The sequence below is a fragment of the Coregonus clupeaformis genome, chromosome 33, assembly GCF_020615455.1.
Source record: "Coregonus clupeaformis isolate EN_2021a chromosome 33, ASM2061545v1, whole genome shotgun sequence".
NCBI classification, from domain to species: Eukaryota; Metazoa; Chordata; class Actinopteri; order Salmoniformes; family Salmonidae; genus Coregonus; species Coregonus clupeaformis.
Genome location: NC_059224.1, coordinates 22,099,710 through 22,124,745, shown reverse-complemented (window position 1 = coordinate 22,124,745; position 25,036 = coordinate 22,099,710). Strand labels below are relative to the sequence as shown.

Sequence of the window (25,036 nt, the reverse complement as noted above, 5' to 3'; positions counted from 1 at the left end):
GAACATACACTCAGCCAATTCCATGGCGTTAGGTAAATGAGGAAGAGGAACCAGACAACACATTTTTGAAAAACGGTCTACTATGACAAGGATGGTGGTGTTACCAGAGGATTCAGGAAGGTCTGTGATGAAGTCAACAGCTATGTGGGACCAGGGTCTGTGAGGGATTGGCAAAGGTTGAAGCTTACCGGAAGGGAGATGACGAGGGCTTTTGGTTTGGGCGCAGACTGGACAGGAGAGTACGTAATCCCTTACGTCAGATGCCAGTGAGGACCACCAGAACTTACGGGCTAGAAGTTCGGTGGTTCGTGTAATGCCCGGATGTCCTGTCCCCAAGGACGTGTGACACCATTGCATCAGTTTGGGTCTAACAGCTGCTGGTATGTAACTCTTCCCAGCTGGTGTCTCAGGAGGAGCCGGGTCTGAGGTTAGGGCTTCTTGTATAGCAGAGTGAACCTCCCACTGTACCGGTCCCATAATGCAAGAGGAAGGAAGAATGGGTGTAGGGTCTGAGTTACTGGTCGGAAGGTCAAACTGGCGGGAGAGAGCATCAGTTTTTACGTTTATCTTTCCAGGGATGTAAGTAACATGAAAATGGAAGCGTGTGAAGAAGAGAGCCCAGCGGGCTTGTCTGAAGTTTAACCTCTTGGCCTCTCTGAAATATTCCAGATTACGATGATCTGTTAGGACGAGAAAGGGATGTTGTGCGCCCTCCAACCAGTGGCACCACTCCTCGAGGGCCAGCTTGATGGAGAGGAGTTCTCTGTTCCCCACATCGTAATTCCTCTCAGCGGTGGATAACTTCCTGGAGAAGAAGGCACAGGGATGTGATTTTGGAGGTGTTCCCACCCGCTACGAGAGTATGGCTCCTACCTACTTCGGAGGCATCCACCTCCAGGGTGAATGGAAGGGTTGGATCAGGTTGGCGAAGGACAGGAGCTGAGGTGAAGAGGCGTTTCAAGTTGTTGAAAGCAGTCAGGGTGGTATCAGTCCATTGAAGGGTCTGGGTCTTTTGGCTGGTAAGGGCAGTGAGGGGAGCGGCAGTAGAACTGAAGTTCTGAATGAACCGGTGACAGAAGTTGGAGAACCCAATGAAATTTTGAAGTTCCTTAACGGTGGTGGGTTTGGGCCAGTTACTGACGCCGGTGACTTTGTTCTCATCCATGCTGACCCCTCCAGGTGTCAGTACGAAACCGTGGAAGTTTAGAGGTTACATGGAAGGTGCTCTTTTCAGTCTTCACATAAAGGTTATGGTCAAGGAGCCATTGAAGAACCTTTTGTACATGCTGTATGTGTTCCTTCAGGGAGTGGGAGTAAATCAGGATGTCATCAACATAGACGATGAGAAAGCGGTTGATCATATCCTGGAAAACCTCGTTCATAAAGGATTGGAAGACGGCGGGGCCGTTAGTAAGGCCGTAGAGCATGACCAGGTATTCGTAGTGCCCTCGTGCGGTGATAAAGGCTGTCTTCCATTCGTCGCCTTCACGTATACGGACAAGGTTATATGCACTTCGCAGGTCGAGTTTTGTATAGATGTTGGCGCGGCCCACTTGTTCAAGGGTCGCTGGGATCAGAGGAAGAGGGAAATGGTCCTTGACCGTGACGTCATTCAGGGAATGGTAATCAATACATGGATGGAGACCACCGTCTTTTTTTCCAACGAAGAAGAAGCTGGATGCAGCCGTGTAAGAAGAAGGACGAATGAGTGCTTCATCAATGTAGTTCTCCATTGCCTCATTTTCCGGGATAGATAGGGGGTAAACACAGCCCTTCGGAGGGAACACTCCAGGGAGTAAGTCAATAGCACAGTCCACTGGGTGATGTGGTGGCAGAGTGGAGGCCTCAGATGGTATAGTGGGTGGCACTGCAGAGGCAGAGTCCTCAATGGTGGTGGCTCTGCAGGGTAGGCTGAGACAACTGGTGAAGCAGGTAGAAGACCAGGACAGTAGTTCACCTTGTCGCCACGAGATGGAAGGGGCGTGACGACAAAGCCAGGGGTGTCCGAGGATGAGTGACTGTTTGGGGGATGATAGTTCCATGACTTGAATGGTTTCGGTGTGGAAGACTCCAATCTGAAGGGTGACGCTCTGTGTCAGGTGCGTAATGAAGCCCATGCCCAATGGCTGCCCGTCCAGGGCATTAATCCTTAAGGGAGGGGTGAAAGGTGTTAGATCAATGTCAAGCTCTTGTACTAGCAGGTGATCGATAAAATTACCTGCTGCTCCTGAATCTATCAAGCCCTCTACGTACTTAGTAACCCCCTTCGCGGTTTTCAATACTGGGATGGAGAATTGCTTCTGGGAGATATTTAGAAATAAGGACACGCCTACCTGCACGGCAGTGGAGGGACCCTTCTCATCTCTCCGTGGGGTGCGAACAGGGCAATGGCTGAGTAGATGATCTTTCCCTCCACAGTATAGGCAGAGCCCTTCTTGGATCCGCCTTTGATGTTCGATATGCGGGAGAGGAGCATGGCCCAACTGCATGGGCTCTGGAAGACTCGGACGGGATGACGGAATCATGGAAAGAGAAGGTTTCAGGTTCCTGGGTGGCAGAGTTCGTCGACGTTCGGCAATGAGGTGGTCGATGGAGATGGCCATACGAATGTATTGATTTAAATCCTGAAGGTCTCCTCTACAGGCCAGCTCCGCCTGAAGTTCCCTGTTGAGCCCTCTTCGGTAGATGGTAAGTAAAACAGCCTCACTCCATCCACTACCTGCAGCCATGGTGCGGAACTCGAGGGCATACTCGGCAGCTGAATTGCGTTCTTGTTGAAGTTCTATAAGGAGGTCTCCTATAGGATGACCGGAAGGAGAGTGATCGAATACCTCTTTGAAGAGGGTGTGGAATTGGGTCTCGGATACGAGTTCTGTGCTGTTGGCAGTCCATATGGCGGTGGCCCAATCCAGGGCTTTGCCTGTGTGTAGAGACAACAAAATACACCCTGCTCTTGTCGGTGGTGAAGTTAGTGGGGTTGTGCTCAATGTATTTGCTGCATAGCATCAGAAATCCCTGACATTTCCCAGGTGAACCATCATACTTTCCAGGCATGGATATGAATGAAGGAGGGCTATGGGTTACGATACCTGGCATCGGAGGAGTAGGGATAGGCTGGCGGAGAACATGGCAGATTTCCTCCATACACTCCTCTTGCTGGGTTAGGCGCCGCTGTAGCTCTGCTGAAGCCATTCCGTTTTTTGGTGAGGTATTCTGTAATGAATACTCAGGAAGAAAAAGGTGTAGATTCACGCGCAGAGTGCGGCAGGTGTTTATTTCGCCTTCGCAAAAGGCAGGAATCATGGTCACAGGGAGGCAATGGTCATACACAGGTAGGCAAACAGGCAGGAGAATCAAGAACTAGGACTGAAGGCTATAACTGGTTCTCACAAACGGGCTAGGAAAAGGCTTAGTAGAGTCAAAACGAACAATACCTCACAAGGCACAAACAGAATGAACTGAACTAAATAAGGAGCTAATGAGACCAGGTGAGTAACTAACACAGGTGAAATCAATGAACAAAAATGAAAGACAGGGCTACGTTCAAGAACACAAAGAAACAGGGCTACGTTCAAGAACACAAAGAAACAGGGCTACACGTACAAGAACACAAGGTTGACTAAGAAAATAAATACAGAACCTTACATAGAGATTGTGGCTTCTATCGATGTAATTGTCTGCATCATTTCCAATATTTAAAAAAATAATATTTTCCTTCATTATTATTTCCCCTTAACTCTACCCACCCATCCCCTAATTGGAGTAAACTAATTAAATATATTTTCCTTCTTTATTATTTTCCCTTAACCCTACCACCCATCCCCTAATTAGAGTAAACAAATTAAATATATTTTCCTTCTTTATTATTTTTCCCTAACCCTACCACCCCTCCCCTAATTGGGGTAAAATAATGGACAACAATACTTAGGCTTCTACTTCCAGTTCATACAGTATATACATTTTACAGACAGTATATTTTACATTAGTTATCTTTTGTTTGTTTTTTATTATTATTATTAATTTATTTATAGGGGACAATGCACATTAATCAACATCAATATTACAATAATGCAACATCCATGTATATGTGCCGGGGTTAGCCAAAAGCTAATTTGCACCCGTAGTCCCAGGGCATGTAAGGGCAATTACACAGCCACAATACAAATACACACTAAAACAATACAAAATACAAATACATTACATCCAATAATATATCATTCTAACAATAACAACGTATTCGTAATAAAAACAGTCATCTTACAAATGAGGAACCACAGATAACTCATGTGTACAGGTTTGGATATATTTGAGCCATGTTTTCAATTTAAATTTAAAAGTACAATAATCAGTGCAGCTTCTCAAGTCCATGGGCATTACATTCCAGTATATTGTAGCTCTAACATAGAAGGCCGATTGACCGAATTTGCTGTGTCGAAAAGGGACAACGCAATCCCCTCTAGTTACTGCCCTTGTTATCCTGCAGGTGCTTTCCTTGAGCATGATATGTCGGCATAAGGGTGGAGGAGCAAGACCATGCAGGATTTTAAAGACAAGGCTTGCGTCTACATACTGCTTAAAGCTATCCAGACTGAATCAATTATGTTTGTGAACGATGTGACAATGGTGGTAACTGTTTGGTTTGTTATCAAAAATCTGAAGTGTTTGTTTGTAGAGTAATTCAATTGGTTTCAGAATAGTAGCTCCTGCTTGTGACCAGCATGTGAGGCAATATCTCAGATGTGAGAAGATCATAGAATGCATATATAGTTTGGCAGCCTCCAGAGGAAGTTAAGGTCTTATAAACCTAAAGTTGGAGTCCAAAATGACGCAGAGATGAAGTTAGACACAACTTTCAGATTCTCCCAATTAACAAGAACAGCTCGTTGGGAAGAATCAATGGATTTTTTTGAGAAGTACATACAAACAGTCTTGTCGATATTTGAATGCAAGCAAGAATCAGTCATCCATTTAGAAACGTGTACCATAGCTTCAGTTAACTTGTTAACAACTTGTTGTCTGTATTTTTAGTGTACATACAGGACTGTATCATCTGCATACATCTGCATGTTAACTTGTGGGCAAGCAGATCATTTATATAGATGGTAAACAGAAGGGGGCCTAATATTGACTCTTGTGGGACCCCAATGTTATAATAAAGAGAGTCCGACTGAGTGTACCCCAGACAAACTTTGACTTCTGTTTGTCAAATAGGAATACATCCAACTAATGGCTTCAGTGTACACATTAAGGGAGGATAGTTTGGATAGGAGAACCTCATGATTCACAGTATCAAAGGCCTTTTTAAGATCCAAAAAGACTGCGCCGACTTCACCACCTATGTCCAGTTTTGATTTAATGCACTCCAGAAAAAAACAATTGGCTGTTTCGGTAGAATGGTTAGATCTGAATCCAAATTGCATTTGATGTATGGAGTTGCCCTGATTGAGGTGATCAGTCAGATGATCAGCCACCCATCTTTCAGCTACTTTTGATAGCACTGGAGGAATGCTTATAGGTTAGTAATTTTCCACCAGTTTTGGGTCACCAGATCTTAAAACAGGTATCACTGCAGCAGACTTCCAAGCATTGGGGAAAATCCCATATTTGATGGACAGATTAACTAGATGTACAATAGGGGCAATCAGATAACATTTGTGTCTCTTCAGGAATACAGTGTCTAGACCAAATACATATTTTGTTCTAGAGCTCCTGAAGAAGCTAATAATGCTGTCCAATGCTGACGCCGAGATTTCAGGAATTCTGAATATTGGTTTATTATTATCCATGGGAGTGAGAACTGTGGTCTTGGTGGAAAATCTTTGAGCCAGTTCCCTGACAGACTCAACAAAAAAATTGTTAAAGGTGGTGGATATGAAATTGGAGTCTTCAATTAGAATCCCATTAACCTTTAATTCAGGACGTTTTTATTTTTTATTTTCAGCTCCTCTCCCTGTTAGTTTGTTGAGAGTTTCCCAAATGCCATTTCCTTTTGCTTCATTGATCACTCTGAGGAAGAACTCTGCTTTTGCTTTTTTAAAATTCCTTACCACCTTATTTCTCAGTGATGTAAATATACGTCAGACTTCAGTGCTTTTTTCAAGGAAAGATCACGTTCTCTCATCTGCCTCCAGAGGTCCTCGTTGAGCCATGGTAGAGAGGTTTTTCGTCTTGGCTTACATTGAAATGTCCTGGTAAAAGAGGTATCCACTTTGTCAATAGCTGACAGAAACGTTCTGTATCCAGATTCTGGGTCTTCATTGCTTAACAGATCAGACCAATCAATTTGACTTATAGCTGCATCGTAGTTACTCTGCTCACTTTTCTGGATTTTTTTATCACAATGTTGCACATTAATCATTCACATAATCTCTTGCACATCTATCATTCCAGTCTTAATACTAATTGTAATTATTTTGCACTATAGCCTATTTATTGCCTTACCTCCATAACTTGCTACATTTGTACACACTGGATATATATTTTCTGTTGTATTTTTTGACTTTATGTTTTGTTTTACCCCATATGTAACTCTGTGTTGTTGTTTTTATAATAATAATAATAATAATAATAATAATATGCCATTTAGCAGACGCTTTTATCCAAAGCGACTTACAGTCATGTGCGCATACATGTTTTACGTATGGGTGGTCCCAGGGATGGAACCCACTACCCTGGCGTTACAAGCGCCATGCTCTACCAATTGAGCTTCGCTTTATCTTGGCCAGGTCGCAGTTGTAAATGAGAACTTGTTCTCAACTGGCTTACCTGGTTAAATAGACGTGAAAAAAAAAAAAAACATTAATATGGTTCTTAAATCTCTTTTTAGTGAGCTTTCTAGTTCCAGCCTTCAGCTCCTCCCAACCCCTCCCATCTATCTCTGAAGACCATCCAGTTTAGATTTCTAGCTGCCATATATTTTTCCACTGTGCTGTGATGTTTCACAAACATTTCTACAGATTGTAAAATAAAGATAAACATTTTTGCTAAGAGTATTATTATATTATTGATCAATTGCCTTTTCGAGCTATGACTTTTCAAATCACCCAGCAGTGCTATTTGCAGAGTTAGCCCCAAGTAAATGTTACAATTTTTCAGCCATTCCTGAACCTGCGACCAAAAACAAGCTACATATAGGCAGTACCAAAACAAGTGATCTAATGATACTGTCTCTTTTCAGCAAAATCTGCACAACTGGGATGGTTGTATCCCCCATACTGTATATATATATATATATATATATATATATATATATATATATATATATATATATATATAAACCGAGCCGACTAGTTGAAAAATCTGTCGATGTGCCCTTAAGCAAGGCACTTAACCCTAATTGCTCCTGTAAGTCACTCTGGATAAGAGCGTCTGCTAAATGACTAAAATATATATATATATATATATATATATATATATATATATATATATATATATATATAACATTCTATTGGCTGCAAGTTTTGAATCCGGCGTCATTTTGTGTATCCATTCATAAACCATGTGCCATGGAATCGGTACATCGAAAATCTCCTCCCAACTATTTTGTAACCTGTATGGCGCAGCCGCGATTTTTTGGTCCTTAAATGAAACTGGTATACTTTTTTATTTATCACAATTTTCTTTAGCCAATTTTGGTCTTTAATGCAGGGTCCACAGACAAGATCCTTACCTTCTCCCCTTTCCACTTGCCTCCTCCATTTTTGCGGTAATGCTGCAATCAGTTGGTTGTAATTTTGGATAGAGCAGACATGTCCATATATTTTTGTTAACTGCATGTGTGACATAACTCCACCAGTCCTCTTTATGATATAATTTACAAACATAATACTATTTTTTTATATTTTTATAAATTAGTATATTTGAGTTTAACCATAATATTGGTTCTAATATTTGTTATGTCTTGTCTGGTGGATTAAACTGAAATTGCAACCAGCTTTCTATTGCTTGTTTTAAAAATAGCAATATTTTGGAGATTATTTCATTTTCAAAATAACCGAAAGTGAGAGGTTGTAATCTGAATTAAGGGAAAAGGGCCATTCTTGAACATGGGGTGAGCCATTCTTACTAATCTGCTAGAGAACCACTTCGGATTTAAGTATAGTTGTTGTATGACTAAAGCCTTTTGTGTGAGGTCCAATGCTTTAATATTCCATAATTTCTGCCCTCCGAATTCATATTCATTATATAAATAGGCTCGTTTAATTTTGTCTGGCTTGCCGTTCCAAATAAAGTGGAAGATTGTTTGCTCATATAATTTTAAAAAATCATTAGGTGTAGACAGGGCCATAAGTAAATAGGTAAACTGGAATATGGCTAAAGAATTAATCAGGGTGATTTCTCCACAAAAAGACAGGTGTTGTCCTTTTCATGGTAGCAAAATCTTATCTAATTTGGCTAACTTTCTGTTAAAATGTATTGTAGTGAGATCATTTCATTCTTTCGAAATATGAATACCAAGTATGTCCACTTCACTGTCGGACCATTTTATTGGTAAACTACACGGTAATGTAAAAGTTGTATTTTTTAGAGAGCCAATACATAATATGGTGCATTTATCATAATTCGGTTTTAATCCAGACAGGTTAGAAAAATTATCTAGATCCTCTATGAGGCTGTGCAGGGATCCAAATTGCAGATTTAAAAGAAAACATTAATTGTCAGCGTACAATGACACCTTTGTTTTTAAGCCCTGGATTTTTTGCCCCTTGAAATTATTGTTGGATCTGATTTAATAGCTAACATTTCGATGGCCATAATAAATAGATATGCAGATAGTAGACAACCTTGTTTCACTCCTCTTGACAATTTAACACTTTCTGAGAAGTAGACAATATTTACTATTTTACACCAGGGGTTACTATACATAACTTTAACCCATTGTATAAGAGATAATCCAGGCATTTATATATAAATTCCAGTCGTACTTTATCAAAGGCCTTTTCAAAGTCAGCTATGAATACCAGGCCTGGTTTCCCAGATTTCTCGTAGTGCATGAGTTTCTTTATTCATTTGGATCCTTGAAATACACTTGAACTAGTGTTTGTTAGGCTTTGTCCAGTGCACATGGCTCATGTCGTCATACGGAATGGGTTCAGAGCTAAGAAAATGCTGGAATGTGGTTTCCTTTTTACGAGCTCATTCTGCAGTTGCACTCATGGATGACGAAGAGGTAGAGAAGAGGAAGGAAAGGGAAGAGGGTAGTTGAGGTGAGCACATCTGGAAGAGATCCTGAATCGCTTGATACTGAAAAATGACCGACAGAGAGAGAGAGAAAGTGCCACAGAGGAGAAAGCAAAACAGAAAGAGAGAGGCATAGAGAAAGAGAGACTGGAGAAAGAGGGAGAGCGAGAGAGTTGGAAGGTGGAAAATAAAGAGAGAGAGTAAGAGATAGATCACATCCTTCCTGAGTGTTTTTAATCACCTGGGCTGGGAATGGCATCATTCCACAGGTTGCCACGGAGCCATGGTAACATCCTGTTGTCAGGGGTGGCATCATGGTTCCGCCACCGCCAAAACCATCCCAGTCCCATGCAGACAGTCACCTTGAGCTGGTCCACCCTCCTCTGTGAATCTGACACCTCCATTCATCGTCTCTGTCTCTGGTCACTGCTGTTCAGACACACACAGGGAACTAAAAATAGCAGCAGCATTTCTTTTCATCACACCGCTGGGAGTCAGCAGTTTTTCAGTTGCCGTAGCCTGTTTAGCTTAAAGCTGTATAACAGACAGAGAGGGAGGCTTTGAGGCCCATTGCTCATTAGGAAACAGTCATTAGGCTCTATACGTCTATAGCCACAGAAATTAGATGATGGGGCCGGTGTTTTGGGGCTGCGGTACGGTGTGGGTCATCGTGTCTCGTTCTGCTCCCAGTCCTGCAGCTACACCGGCCACACGGCACCCCAGATTGTTTTTATGACCCGTTGCCATGGCAGTAGTCACATGACAGCCAGCAGGGGCCTCCTTGCACCGCAGGCTGTGTCTGGATCAGCTTTTGCACCAGACTAATATGTTTGATGAGTTGGTGTACGTAATGTGTGTGTGTGTGTGTGTGTGAGAGAGAGAGAGAGAGAGAGAGAGAGAGAAAGGAGGAGAGGGGAGTTTATCAATTTTGTTTGTTTACCATTCACATGTTGAGAGGAGTGTGTATGTGTGTATGACCATACCGGCCTCTCACTGTCACCTCACATTACCAATCAGATGGTAATCTCTATTCAACTGCCAATCAGAGAGAGTTTGAGTGGCACACCACAGGATTAGGCCACCAGGGGTTCCGCCCTAAACAATACAGGGGGCGTGGCCTCCTACAGGTCTTAGTAGAGGTGCTGTTATACAGCAACAACGCCTTCATGAAGGTCAAGTATGTTTCAACAATAATCTGTGGCAGAGAAACAATGTAATGAAATCGAATAAGCAGGAAAGATATCATTCACTAAAAGTCAGAATGCATAGATATTTTTTTCTGGGCAGGAACTGTATATTTTCCTCTTGACATTTGCAGTAAAGCTCTGCCATTTCTCACCTCATTCCTCCCTTGATTAGATTTACTCTTTCAACTTAGATTCCATTATTTTTTTATAAAAATGTAATGACGCTCCGATAAGGCAAGTTGCTGGAATATCACCTGATCACACATCAGTATGGTTTCAATGCATTTCAATTGAACCAGAGATGCTTCCTGACAGATTGAAGAACCAGATACTGTTTCTGATGGACACACATAACAACAGTCTTCCCAGATAGATCTTGACATCAGTTTCCATGACCCCAAAGTGACATTAATAGATCCAAACACTTTTCTCCATCTCTCTCTTCTTGTTATCTCTCACACACAGATCCCTCTGTCCTTTCTCTCTCTGTCACCAATCACAATGTGATTGGATGGTGAGGGTCATGGGATTTAATTGGCCCGTGGCACCCAGTCTGACATGCAGAGGTAGAGGTTAAAGGTTGTGGGGGTCATGCACCGGCCCCTAAAGGTCAGGTAAACAGATTGATGTTGCCAGATGTGTTGATCCTGCCCCCTAGCTATCCCCCAGGCTGCTCTATGGCAGTTAGGCATTTCTTGCTGTCTTTTTGAGACAGGATGTCCGTGTGTGCCCTCCTGAAATCACATACAGTGTTAGATTAGAGATACTTCTCTTATGAATCATCAGAATATGTTAATTTGAGCCATCTCATTTCTAGGCATGCGACTAAGCAATCATTTTGAAAATATCAAGTAGGCCATTAAAAAAGAGGACATCAGGAGTTTGAGTCAGTAGTGTGTTGTACAGTAAACAGTGTTGTGTTGTGTCTGCTGTGTTGTGTAGTGTTGTGTTGTGTCTCCTGTGTTGTGTTGTGTTGTGTCTCCTGTGTTGTGTTGTGTCTGCTGTGTTGTGTAGTGTTGTGTAGTGTTGTGTTGTGTCTCCTGTGTAGTGTTGTGTTGTGTTGTGTTGTGTATTGTAGTGTAGTGTGGTGTTGTGTAGTGTTGTGTAGTGTTATGTTGTGTCTCCTGTGTTGTGTAGTGTTGTGTTTTGTCTCCTGTGTAGTCTAGTGTTGTGTTGTGTCTCCTGTGTAGTGTTGTGTAGTGTTGTGTGGTGTTGGGTTGTGTCTCCTGTGTATTGTAGTGTAGTGTTGTGTAGTATTGTGTTGTGTCTCCTGTGTTGTGTTGTGTCTCCTGTGTTGTGTTGTGGTGTGTAGTGTTGTGTAGTGTTGAATGGGGTTGAATGTCTACACTCTTAGTAAAAAGTGTTCCAAAGGTGTTTTTCGGCTGTCCCCATAGGAAAACCCTTTTTGGTTCCAGGTAGAACCCTTTTTGGTTCCAGGTACATAGAACCCTTTTGGGATCCATGTAAAACATCTGTGGAAAGGGTTCTACATGGACCCTAAAGGGTTCTAGCTGGAACCAAAATGGTTCTAACTTCTACCTGGAACCAAAAGGGGGTCTTCTAAGGGTTCTCCTATGGGGACAGCCGAAGAACCCTTTAAGGTTCTAGATATCATTGTTTTTGCTGAGAGTGTATCATCTGGTCTCACCCAGTAATGTAGGTAGTACTCTACAGTTGAGATGTCCACAATTTGTCCACAATAGTAGTATATTTTGGGGACATACATTTTGGGTCATGTTCAGTCAATATAAAGTGCAGTCGGTGTATTTGATGGATATATAGCTGCATTACTGGATTGAGCGCTATGATTTGATGATGAGCCAATCCTTTTACTTTTCTCTTAGCTGTAAAGCCAGAGTGTGCCGGCCAGCTGACACTTGATAAAGAGCTTAGACTGTCTGACCCACTCCTGCACTCCCACACACGCACACGCACACGCACACACACACACACACACACACACACACACACACACACACACACACACACACACACACACACACACACACACACACACACAGACGTGCACACACACCCGCACACACACCCGCACACACACAGACGCACACACGTACACACATACAGACGCACACACAGATGCACACACACACAGACGCACATACACATACACACACAAACACAAACACACACGTGAACAGACACACACAAACATTTTATTTAAAATCTTGCCCAAATGTCAGCACTGACTGCTGTGTCTGTTTGACCTTTGTGATGGCAGTTTTATTACCTCTATTTTTGGACATGATGGTTTTAGTCTGCATTGTTTATTCAAGGATTAAGGATTACTGTAAGTCTCTCAATGATTGAATGAATATCATACACCCTACCTGGGGTCTTTTCCAAAGCTAAATTAGTTTGTTACAGCAAACCATAGCCATGGGAAAGATTGTGGTTTACAGTTTTTTCCAATTGCTAACACACTAAAATGACATGCACAGCACAATTATTTAAACTGACACACAGAGAGCAAAGCCTCTTCTCAAGTCTCCAAAAGTCTAAACACATTTTCTGCTTTACACACATTTTGCAATTCAAAATGGCACTTTTTAAATGCACTGCACATGGTTCTCTGCATAAGACACAACAATCTGACATAAAGTCACGTTTGCCATTTCAAAACACTGCCATTCAAAATGACACAACATGAGCTAATTGGCCAATACATGTGCCACCTGGCCAAACACCTCAATGGTTAATTGTTACCACTTCAATCAGGACGTAAGCACTATGAAAAGACCACAGGTGAGCACCTTTTGTTTTACAACAACAATGGAAGACGTTGCAGAGAGAGGAAGAGGAAGAGGAAGAGGGAGGGTGAGAATGAGAGGGGGAGGAAGAGTGAGAGGTAGGGGTAGAGCTGGAGAGGAGTTTGTGGCCAAAGAAGACAACAACTTTCAAATGAAATCAGAGCAACCTTAGTTGATCATGTCATCAACCATGGGCTGACAATGCGAGAGGCTGGACAGAGAGTGCAGCCCAGCTTGAGCCGTTTTACTGTCGCTTGTGTCATCCGGACATTTAGAATGGAGTACAGGTATGTAACCTACATTTATTTCACACTATGTAGTACACCCCATGTCATAGTGTATCAGTTGGGTGACACCTGTTTACTTCATGAATGGCTGATGTCATACACTAACTGCACAAGTTTCCTGTACAATTTACTCTACTGTGGGGGAAATATCTTTAGGCTGCATTGTCCAAGCCCTATATTTTAGTTTTTTTGTTTTTCTAAAGGACTGAGAGACGCAACCATGGTGGAGGAAGGGGCCAAATGTTCACCGGGGTACAGGAAGCTGACATTGTAAACTTGGTTTTGGAAAATAATGAAATCAGATTACGAGAAATTCAAAGCCACATCATCCAAGACAACACCATATTCAACAACATTCAATGAGTCAGTCTGTCCACATTGGCTCGCATTCTCAAGCGAAACCAAATCAGAATGAAAAACTTTATAAGGTGTCGTTTGAGAGAAACTCTCAAAGAAACAAAGAGGTCAGACGAGCATATGTGGATGTAAGTACAATATTGACTGCAGTACACTACACGTAACATTCTTTCTCAGTGTACTGGATAACACCATATTGACTGCTTTTGTTCTTTGTTTTCAGGGAGTACTGGAAATGGATGCTCATGCAATCCCACATGAGTTCATCTTTATAGATGAGACTGGGTTCAACCTATCAAAGACCAGAAGAAGAGGGAGAAACGTCATTGGCCACAGAGACATTATAGATGTTCCTGGCCAAGGTGGTGGGAACATCACAATGTGCGCTGCCATCTCCAATACGCATGGTGTCCTCCACCGTCATGCCAACCTTGGACCATACAACACAGCCCATATTCTCACATTTCTGGACAGACTCCACAACATTCTCATACCACCAGAGCGTATGAATGATGCAGACCATCAAAGAACCCGGTACGTTGTAGTATGGGACAACGTGAGATTTCATCGTGCAGCCCCAGTCCAAAACTGGTTTTCTGACCACCCACCATTTCTCATGCAATACCTCCCACCATACTCACCATTTCTGAACCCCATAGAATAGTTATTTTCGGCATGGCGGTGGAAGGTATACGACCAGCAGCCCTTTGTGCGCATGGCTCTTGTTCAGGCTATGGAAGAGGCATGTGATGAGATTGATGTGGGTGCGATTCAGGGATGGATAAGGCACTCAAGGCGCTTCTTCCCTCGATCTCTGGCAAGGGAAGATATTGCCTGTGATGTGGACGAGGCGTTGTGGCCAGACCCAGCTGTGATGTGGACGAGGCGTTGTGGCCAGACCCAGCTGTGATGTGGACGAGGCGTTGTGGCCAGACCCAGCTGTGATGTGGACGAGGCGTTGTGGCCAGACCCAGCTGTGATGTGGACGAGGCGTTGTGGCCAGACCCAGCTGTGATGTGGACGGGCGTTGTGGCCAGACCCAGCTGTGATGTGGACGAGGCGTTGTGGCCAGACCCAGCTGTGATGTGGACGAGGCGTTGTGGCCAGACCCAGCTGTGATGTGGACGAGGCGTTGTGGCCAGACCCAGCTGTGATGTGGACGAGGCGTTGTGGCCAGACCCAGCTGTGATGTGGACGAGGCGTTGTGGCCAGACCCAGCTGTGATGTGGACGAGGCGTTGTGGCCAGACCCAGCTGTGATGTGGACGAGGCGTTGTGGCCAGACCCAGCTGTGATGTGGACGAGGCGATGTGGCCAGACCCAGCTGTGATGTGGACGAGGCGATGTGGCCAGACCCAGCTGTGATGTGGACGAGGTGTTGTGGCCAGACCCAGCTGTGATGTGGACGAGGCGATGTGGCCAGACCCAGCTGTGATGTGGATGAGGCGATGTGGCCAGACCCAGCTGTGATGTGGACGAGGCGTTGTGGCCAGACCCAGCTGTGATGTGGACCAGGCGTTGTGGCCAGACCCAGCTGTGATGTGGACGAGGCAGGCGTTGTGGCCAGACCCAGCTGTGATGTGGACGAGGCAGGCGTTGTGGCCAGACTCAGCTGTGATGTGGACGAGGCAGGCGTTGTGGCCAGACCCAGCTGTGATGTGGACGAGGCAGGCGTTGTGGCCAGACCCAGCTGTGATGTGGACGAGGCAGGCGTTGTGGCCAGACTCAGCTGTGATGTGGACGAGGCAGGCGTTGTGGCCAGACTCAGCTGTGATGTGGACGAGGCAGGCGTTGTGGCCAGACCCAGCTGTGATGTGGACGAGGCGTTGTGGCCAGACCTAGCTGTGCAGCAAGATGCTGCCTAATTATTCTTCTTGCCTCTTTTTTTTTTTCAATATAGTTTTTCTGCACATTTTTTATGCTATTTTCTTTTTCAGTTTATTGTTTTTTGTGAGCATATTTTTGTTCAGTCCAATGTAAATATATCTGCTGTGCATATGTTGCACTGACTTGTTTGGTGAAAAATACAAAAATAAATGTTTCAACAGCATGTGTGTGTATCTGCAAATATTTCTGTGCATGTGAACAATCTGAAGAATCTTCTACAATTTGAACTATTTTAGTATTATGGCAAAGCATACTAAAGACGAGAGTGCTTTTCATTATGCCCAACAGTGTGTAGTTGGTTAGACAAAAATCTGGTAATATGAATGAAGTGTGTGCCATTTCGTGCAAACGTTTGATTTTGATAATGCTATATGTAGTTTTTGTTGCAGTGCTTCATTTTGCAGGATATATGAGGTATTTTGCCGTTTGGGTGTGTGGTTTTGTGAATTGTGTTAAGTATTTTGATAAAACCAGCCTAGTTTGCAAAATTGTGTTTTAGCAATTGGGAAAACTGTCAAGTAAATTGCAGCCTTTGGGCCATGTATGGGTATTGAATGTGAAGCAAAATCATTTGGGAAATTCTCTATTTCCCTTTTGATCTGAACCTTTGACTGTAGAAATTACCCAAACACAGGTGTGGGATGTCTGGTAAATTACCTGCTATCAGCAGTCTAGCTTTGGTGAACACAAAGATGATATTTGGACATCTCTGTCACTACCGTGGTGCTCTCATGGCACATCTGGTGCTGAAAGGGGTAAGTGCATGTAAAGGGGAAGTGGGTGTTTTACTAATCATTTCGACTTGTTCCTCCTTCCCCTCTTGTCTTTTAATGCTGTGTCATTATTACTGAAATGTAATTAGCAATGCTAATGGCTTGGCTTTTGGAGCTCTTTGTAACCAATACTATGATTGGTGAAATGTGTTGGAAAATGTCCTGTGTGGGACAAGTGGATGAAGAGGAGGGGGCATGTTGAATAGGAATGTGTGTGAGGACTGTGGGGGTAGTAAGGGGTGTCAGGGTTAAAGTGCTGAGGCGGAAGCAGGGAAAGTGGGGTATTAAAGGGGTGAAGGGGAGGGGGGCTAGGGAAGTGGAGTAAGGGGAATGTGTGTGTGTGTGTGTGTGTGTGTGGGTTGAGATTACAAAGTACCTCTCTGACTACCACACTAGCCTCCGTCAACCATGAGACACCAAGTTATAACAGACAGGATACATTAGCAGAGCTATAAATAATACCAAACCCTCATGCTCGCTGCATCGTTGCTATAGCAATGGGTATAACAAGACATTAAATCATGAAATAAATCAGACATAGGATTGAGAGGTCTGGCTCAGGCTGGCTGGTGAGTTTGCTTCCTGCTCTTCCTGCTGAGCACCTGCCTGTCCCTGTCCACGTATAATTAAGGCTGATTTATGGAGAGGATCGTTAGGGGATGAGCAGGGGGATCAGGGATGCACAAATGGAGAGCAGGGTCCTCTGGGAAATCACAAGGTAAAAACAGACTCTCTTTCTCCTCTCCTCTCCTCTCCTCTCCTCTCCTCTCCCTCTCCTCTCCTCTCCTCTCTCTCCTGTTCTCTCCTCTCCTCTCCTCTCCTCTCCTCTCCTCTCCCTCTCCTCTCCTCTCCTCTCCTCTCCTCTCCTCTCCTCTCCTCTACTCTCCTGTCTTCCCCTCTTCTTCCCCTCTTCTTCCTACTCGGTCCTTGTGGCAAATCTATATTATCTGTTTTTGTTTCTGATGTATCACTCAATGACTCAAATAGTGTACAGTAGTGATCACTGTAGGTCAGGGTGCATCTGAATGAGCACAGTTTGTATCGTGGTCTTACTCCACAGTACCATTGGGTGGCGCTGTGCCACTCTCCTCTTATTGAGAGATCCTGGCAATTCAGTGGACCAACCCAAATATCCTCTGGGTGAATAGATTAAGAGGCGAGCCAAAGCAGCTTCTATCTCTCCCTCCAGGAGTCTGTTTGTTTTTCCTTTCATGGCTGGAAAAGCGTCTTCCCCCTCTCCCAAGGCCCACTTCCACCCCTGTGGACACATCTGTGTGAGCACTGAGCCCTCGGCCCCGACCCAGACAGAACCTTCACAACCCTAGGAATGTCTGTGGTGTTCTGGGGTCTGCCAGGGGGTCCAACAGGGAATCAGACCAGTAGAGGCTTAGACTGGTTCACCATCTACAACTACCCCCTTCTTCCTCCTCTTCTCATAGACTGATGTGAACTCTCCAGAGCTTGCTCTGAATGTCTGTAGCCCCAGGATGATTCTAGTTTATTCTCACTAGTATAGATTCTCATAGATAAAAAAAAAAAGGCTAGCTCCCATTCAGTTAATGTTAGCTCCCATTCAATGTGTGAGTTTCTACCCATTATCCAGGATGGTAGTTAACAAACACCTTGAATGCTCAGCATCTTGTTTTGTTTTTTTGTTCTGTAGGGTTGTTTCTCTAAACCCTTCAGTCCTCTTCATGTGTTTATTTACTGTTTCTCATCTGACCTGGTTCAGATCATACTTATAGACCTATCTATGGCTCTGTCTGATTGGACTATCATTGAGTAGGTTTACATCCACTCTAATAATTAGATATTAAATTGATTATGACACTGGGCTGAGTATGCCATTAGCAAGTTGATGTTTATTGGGATGAGTCTTGTCCTTGAGCTGAGTGATTTCCACTAGATGGGCCAGTTGCAAAGTCAAAATTGTCTATATCGTAAAAATTAATGAACATTTGTTTTGCTTTTTGGTCTTAATTTAAGGTTGGGTCGGCAGGTAGCTTAGTGGTTAAGAGAAAAATCTGTTGATGTGCTCTTGAGCAAGGCACTTAACCCTAATTGCTCCTGTAAGTCGCTCTGGATAAGAGCGTCTGCTAAATGTCGTCCGGGTTAAGGGAGGGTTTGGCCGGCAGGGCTGTCCTTGTCCCATTGCGACTCCTTGTGGCGGGCCGGGTGCATGCACGCTGACTTCAGACACCAGTTGTACAGTGTTTCCTCCGACACATTGGTGCAGCTGGCTTCCGGGTTAAGCGAGCAGTGCGGCTTGGCAAGGTCATGTTTTGGAGTCCGTACGGGAGCTGCAGCAATGGGACAAGACTGTAACTACCAATTGGATATCATGAAAAAGGGGTAAAAAAAAATACATTCCGATTTTATGACTTTGTGTCTGTGCCAGGTGGTAACTACATTCAGAACAAGGTTCATGACGAAAAACGCTAACCTGCATGGCATTAGTCATGTAAACACCTTACTCTGCTTATCTTAATCGACATAAGGTCAAAATCTAAGTAAGCATATGCCAATTAAAACAACTTGTTTTCTGAGCAAGCGTTCTAATTATTAGGACATGTAAACAGCTTAATCGGAGTTCCAGCGGTGGATTTGATATACGCATGTGCCAGCACCAGCAGCATTTGGAAAAACTGAAAGTATGCATCTTAAAAATAGTTTTCACATGCAAACTTTATACGTCCGAACTCAGAATCAAATAGGCTTCCTAAAAATAACATGGTCGCGATTGGCGATTTTCTGCAATTTATCAAAATCCCTTTAGGTAGCCTGATTTCAGATTTGTCCATGTAAACAGGATTATTAGGGAAATTGTTCTTCTTGCAAAGCATGTAAACGTTTTAATCAAACTATTTTAAATCTGACTATTCACAATAATCATATTATTGTGTGCATTTACACGTACCCATTGACATGTTCAGTACCACGGATAGCTCCCATAATTCAGTATCTTGAATAGAGAATTGGTTCGATTCTCCCTAACTAGCCACCAACTCTGATGTAGACAATCCGAGATCACACTGTGAATCAAAGGTCATCTGAACTCCATGGAACTGATGAGTATAAATAACAACAAAGTCTGCGTGAATTCATCAGTCAATACCAGCTGATTCATTATTTACCTCCTCAATACCTCCCTGTGTGTCACCATCATCGTAATGAGTGGACCAAGGCGCAGCGTGAAATGCGTACATCTTTTATTGAGTACTATAACAATAACAAAACGAAACGTGAAGTCCTCGGTCATAAACACAAACCTACACGGAACAAGATCCCACAAAAGACAAGTGCACAACAGGCTGCCTAAGTATGGTTCCCAATCAGAGACAACGAGCCACAGCTGTCTCTAATTGGGAACCACCCCGGCCAACATAGAAACACATAAACTAGAACAAGAACATAGAAAACGAAACATAGAACCTAACACCCAGAAACTAACACATAGAAACTAACACCTCAACATATAAAAGTCCCCAGAGCCAGGGCGTGACACTGTGCCTCTTCAGTAAAGGTCTATAGTCTTTATGTAAGCACAGAGGAGGTTGATTCTGTAATTATGCTGTCAGATGTAGTGTGGTATATTTCTGTTTGAAAGGCACTGTACCGCAGTTGTGAGTTCTGAGACTTAGATTATCAGGCCGCTACAGTATGATGATGTGGGATTACTGGGTCTCTCCAGGAGTGGGATAACAAATCATGGGGGTGAGGTGGGTTGTGTGTTTAAGGTTTTGAATGTGTGTGTGTGTGTGTGTGGTGTGTGTGTGTGTGTATGTGTATGTGTATGTGTATGTGTATGTGTATGTGTATGTGTATGTGATGTGTGTGTGGTTGTGTGTGTGTGTGGTGTGTGTGTGTATGTGATGTGTGTGTGTGTGGTTGTGTGTGTGTGTGGTGTGTGTGTATGAGATGTGTGTGTGGTTGTGTGTGTGTGGTTGTGTGTGTGTGTGTGGTTGTGTGTGTGTGGTGTGTGTGTATGTGTGTGTATGTTATGTGTGTGTGGTTGTGTGTGTGTGTGATGTGTGTGCATGTGATGTGTGTGTGTGGTTGTGTGTGTGTATAAAATAGTGAGCGTATATGAATACAAAAATATCTCTCTAATCTAACCCTTCTTTGTCTCTATCATCAGATTTCTCCTTGTCTCTCAGAAAGAGGGGTCCACAGAGAAAAAACATGAAGACCAGTCTTTAGTAATGGGAGGGATGAGAGGGTGATTATCAGGAGACAGATAGCAGATAACAGCTGTCATTGGTAAATTATGACTTTCATAATTAAAAAGCCTTTTGGGGGGCCGAGGAACAAAAGAGAAAATCACACACATGATAAATTATTCTCTCATCTTTTTAGGGCTGATAGGACCCACCAGGATATTCATATCAGCTCGTTATTGCTTTCTAGGAATGATCCGGAATATGATTTCAAAGAATGCCTCCCTCTCGCTTAACTGTAACACTGCCAGAGCTATTCGAGTGAGTTATATAGCTAGTGCTGTTTAAAGGAGAGAAATGGGTCAAATCCGCTTAAATGAAAGACTATTGTTTTGTATTTGTTTCTGTTCTTTATACTGTATGATTCACCTCCCGTGGGGAAAACACCCAGCCCAGATGTACATGTTTGTGATGGTGGATCTGATAGCAGAGCATCCCTTTGAGGAGTATGCAGTATCTGATCAGACAGACAGGACTACTGTCTGCTCCCCTGCAGGAAGGAGCCGTGGAACAGCCGCATGCCTTAGAACTACACATGGTATCTGTGGGGAAGAGAGAGAGAGAGAGAGAGAGAGAGAGAGAGAGAGAGAGAGAGAGAGAGAGAGAGAGAGAGAGAGAGAGAGAGAGAGAGAGAGAGAGAGAGAGAGAGAGAGAGAGAGAGAGAGAGAGAGAGAGAGAGAGAGAGAGAGAGAGAGAGAGAGAGAGAGAGAGAGAGAGAGAGAGAGAGAGAGAGAGAGAGAGAGAGAGAGAGAGAGAGAGAGAGAGAGAGAGAGAGAGACAGACAGACAGACAGACAGACAGACAGACAGACAGACAGACAGACAGACAGACAGACAGACAGACAGACAGACAGACAGACAGACAGACAGACAGACAGACAGACAGACAGACAGAGAGAGAGAGAATGACTGACTGACTGACTGACTGACTGACTGACTGAGAGAGAGAGAGAGACAGACAGACAGACAGAGCAAGAGAGAAAGAGAGAGAGAGAGAAAGAAAGACAGACTGACAGACAGACAGAGCGAGAGAGAAAGAGAGAGAGAGAGCAAGCGAGAGAGAGAGAGAGAGAGAGCGAGAGAGAGAGAGAGAGAGAGAGAGGGAGAGAGAGACAGAGAGAGGGAGAGAGAGAGAGAGAGACAGAGAGAGACAGAGAGAGAGAGAGAGAGAGAGAGAGAGAGAGAGAGAGAGAGAGAGAGAGAGAGAGAGAGAGAGAGAGAGGAAGAGGGGGAGAGAGAGAAAGAAAGGGGAAGGTGCAAAAATATAGAAACCAGATAATTGGTAGGAAGAAAAATGTGAAGAAAAAAATATGCTGCTCATAGGAAATTCCAGCACGTTTATCCTGGCAATGCCTGTGTTTTAGTGCATGAGTATGTGCTGTCGGGGTATAGAGCGCATACTGCCCCCCCCCCACCACTCCATCCCAACCTGCCACACGCCCCCCTCTCTCACCAATCCCCCCCACAACAGGGCATGGGCTGGCGTGACATCACCCATTCCCACACGCTGTGATTGGTTGGCGAGAGGAGGGAAATGGATTGTTCCTGCAGCCGACTGAGAGAGAAAGCGCGAGAGAGAGAGGAAGAGAGAGAGAGCGATGCTGAGAGAAGTCGGCTCTGCACAGCATACTGACACATGCACACACACTTTCCCCCCAACACATACACTCACACACACTCTCCCTGATACGCAATCTGCTTAGGATGCAAGATAAACACTGACAGGGAAAACTAAGACTGGGTGAACAGCCTGTTTGACTGCTGAGGAACACAGAAGACAACAGGACAAGAGGAAGAGGAAGAGGTTACTACCTTCATCCCTGCTGTGTCGTACAGCAACAGTTTCACTGCTGTCATCTGGACATCCAACAAGAGCCAGCTTCCAGAGAGAGGGGACACTGAAGACACACCTCCCCAAACAGGGAGAGGTAGCAAGGGCAGGACGAAGGGTGATTGTACCCCCACCTTGGAGGTTTTTTGACATTCCCTGTGGATGTCCTCTCCACGTCCCCATGAAGGCAGGGGAGGTTCTAGGAGAAGTCTGGATCACAAGATGGCACAGAGATCAGGAGGGGACGGCACCCCGAAAAAGAACACATCCCTCAACCTGGTCACAGGGTTCTTTCACTACCTCCGTGGTAAGTGGGACATAGTGTGTGTGTGCGTGTTGGGGCAAAGTGTGTGTGTATGTTTGGGCAAAGCGTGTGTGTGTGTGTATGTGTGGTTGAAAGAGGGAGAATGGAGTAAGTGTGTCTGTGATTGAGAGTGTATGCAGTGTGTGTGTGTGGTGTGTGTATGAGAGAGTGAGAGAGTGTGAGAGAGAGAACATTTGCATTCGCCCTTCCAATTTAGCCTTTCAGGCAGGACACCACTGGTGGGGTAGCGGTTGTAATGGGGGACAGGGGAGGTATTGGGGGGCAGTAAAGGGGGCGTTTCCACCTCGGTAGTGGGGCATATAGAGGTCGCTCATCACTGTGCCTGCAGCAGGTGAACCAAGCATAATGAGCAGATGAATACCGCTGGCTGTGTCACGGTTCACTGACCCTCTGCCTATCTGTCTGTCTACTTGTCTGTCTACCAGCCAGTCTGTCTGTCATTTGTCTGTCTGTCTGTCTACCTGTGTTCTGCCTGTTCGTCTATCTGTCTGTCTCTGTCACTGTCTGTCTGTCTGTCTGTCTGTCTGTCTGTCTGTCTGAAAGGGGATCGCTACTCCAGTCACATCATAGTCAGTCGGCAGATAACTGCCCCAGATTATAGTGTTCGTCATAATGTTGTTTCACTAAGGTCACTTTCCCCATAGGGGTCAGGGAGGGGAGAGTGTGACTGGGATGAGACTAACGATCGTGGCTATTCTGACTAATCAAGCGTGTCAAAACGCTGCTGTGAGGTTTTGTTGCTGAGAAAGGCTATTTCCTTTGTGATTATTGAATGGAAGTGTGTATGTATGTGAGAGAGTGTAGTGTGTGTATGTGTGGGTGTGCAGTGTTTCCTCTAGGATTTATTTTGGAGGGGGGTCATTTAAAAGCGCATCTCGGCAGAAATATATAATATTTTTTGCAGCGGTGGCAACAATTTAGCAGCGGTGGGCCACGAATATAGAGGAATAACAGTGTGTGTGTGTGCCGCTCAAAGTCACCTCGTCCCTGAGATGGAGAGAGCTTGGCACCACACACACATAGACCCCCACCAACAGTCCTCCTTTCTCTCACTCACACACACACACACACACACAGACATTTTCATCAGTTAGTCTCCTCAGTATTTTTGCCCTGATACGGACCTGATCAAACAATTAATCCCCAAAACCAGGACCTGCTCTGTGACACGTGTGAAAGTGTGTGAATGTGGGACTGCATTATGTATGAACACCTCCCTCCCTCCTCCTCCATCCCTCCTTCCCTCTGCATCTACCTACATTAGTCAGTGACACACTAACCGACTTGTGTGTAATCAATCAGTCAGTGTGTTTCATTACGGCAGGCAGGCAGGGGAAAGCACTGTGTCAGATGTCCTCTCTGGGTGATAAGGCGATTATCTCAAGGATTTTTCTCACTGCTGCAGCCGGGGTGAAGAAAAGCTAGCCGTCACTTGTGCCAGTCAAAATTATATACATTGTGTGTTTTGGATGGGGTGACTGGAATAAGATTGATGTGTTTACGCAGTGTAATATGTGACAGTGTGATAGAAATGGTTTTGTGGATTGTTGGGCTATAAATCTGTGTAATTCTATAGGGATGATGAATTGCAGTGTATGTGTGGTGAATATCGAATGGAATATGATGTCCCATTAATGTGTTGATATATGAGACAGTGTGATAGTGATACACAGTTTTCTGCAGATTATTGTGGTGTGAGTCTGTCTGATTCTTTAGTGATGGATGAAATACAGTTTACTCCAATGAATCTTCTAGTAACATGACGTTCAAACAGTATTCCCCACTTTTGACCAGAAAGTTGCTCTTCTTCTTCTTCTTCTTCTTCTTCTTCTTCTTCTTCTTCCTTTCTCCCGCTCTCTCTTTCTCTTTCTCTCTCCCTCTATCTCTGTTAGTCAATCTTTCTCTCAGTGTGAAGGACCCACCAGCGATTTATGCTTTGTCCTAATTTAAGTGGATTGGCTTTTTAAGGTACATCATCAGTAGTATTGATTGTGCCTTTGCTAATAGATTTTTATTGCTGGAACCATAACAAACTGTGCCCTTCACTTCCAAATAAATATGCACAACACACATGACATTATGTACTTTTATGGTAATCAACATACTGAACAGGCAAAGAGATAGTTGGGGGCTTATTGTGAAATGCAGGAATTAGACATGGCCTTCTGTCACTCATGACCCATTTTTTTCATAAAAGGGCATCCTTTTAAAAAGGCACATGTTTAT

The 25,036-nt window shown here is 44.0% G+C and overlaps 1 protein-coding gene across 1 annotated transcript in view; it reads left to right on the top strand.

Annotated features, from left to right (window-relative positions):
- Nucleotides 1–22,298: 22,298 nt before the first annotated feature.
- The window catches only part of LOC121548701 (nesprin-1-like), a 56,833-nt gene continuing 54,095 nt past the window's right edge, over nucleotides 22,299–25,036 (top strand). The window contains exon 1 of the mRNA XM_041860230.1: nucleotides 22,299–22,792. Coding sequence (XP_041716164.1) covers nucleotides 22,648–22,792 — 145 coding nt within the window. The 5' untranslated portion in view covers nucleotides 22,299–22,647. The remainder of the gene's footprint in view (nucleotides 22,793–25,036) is intronic.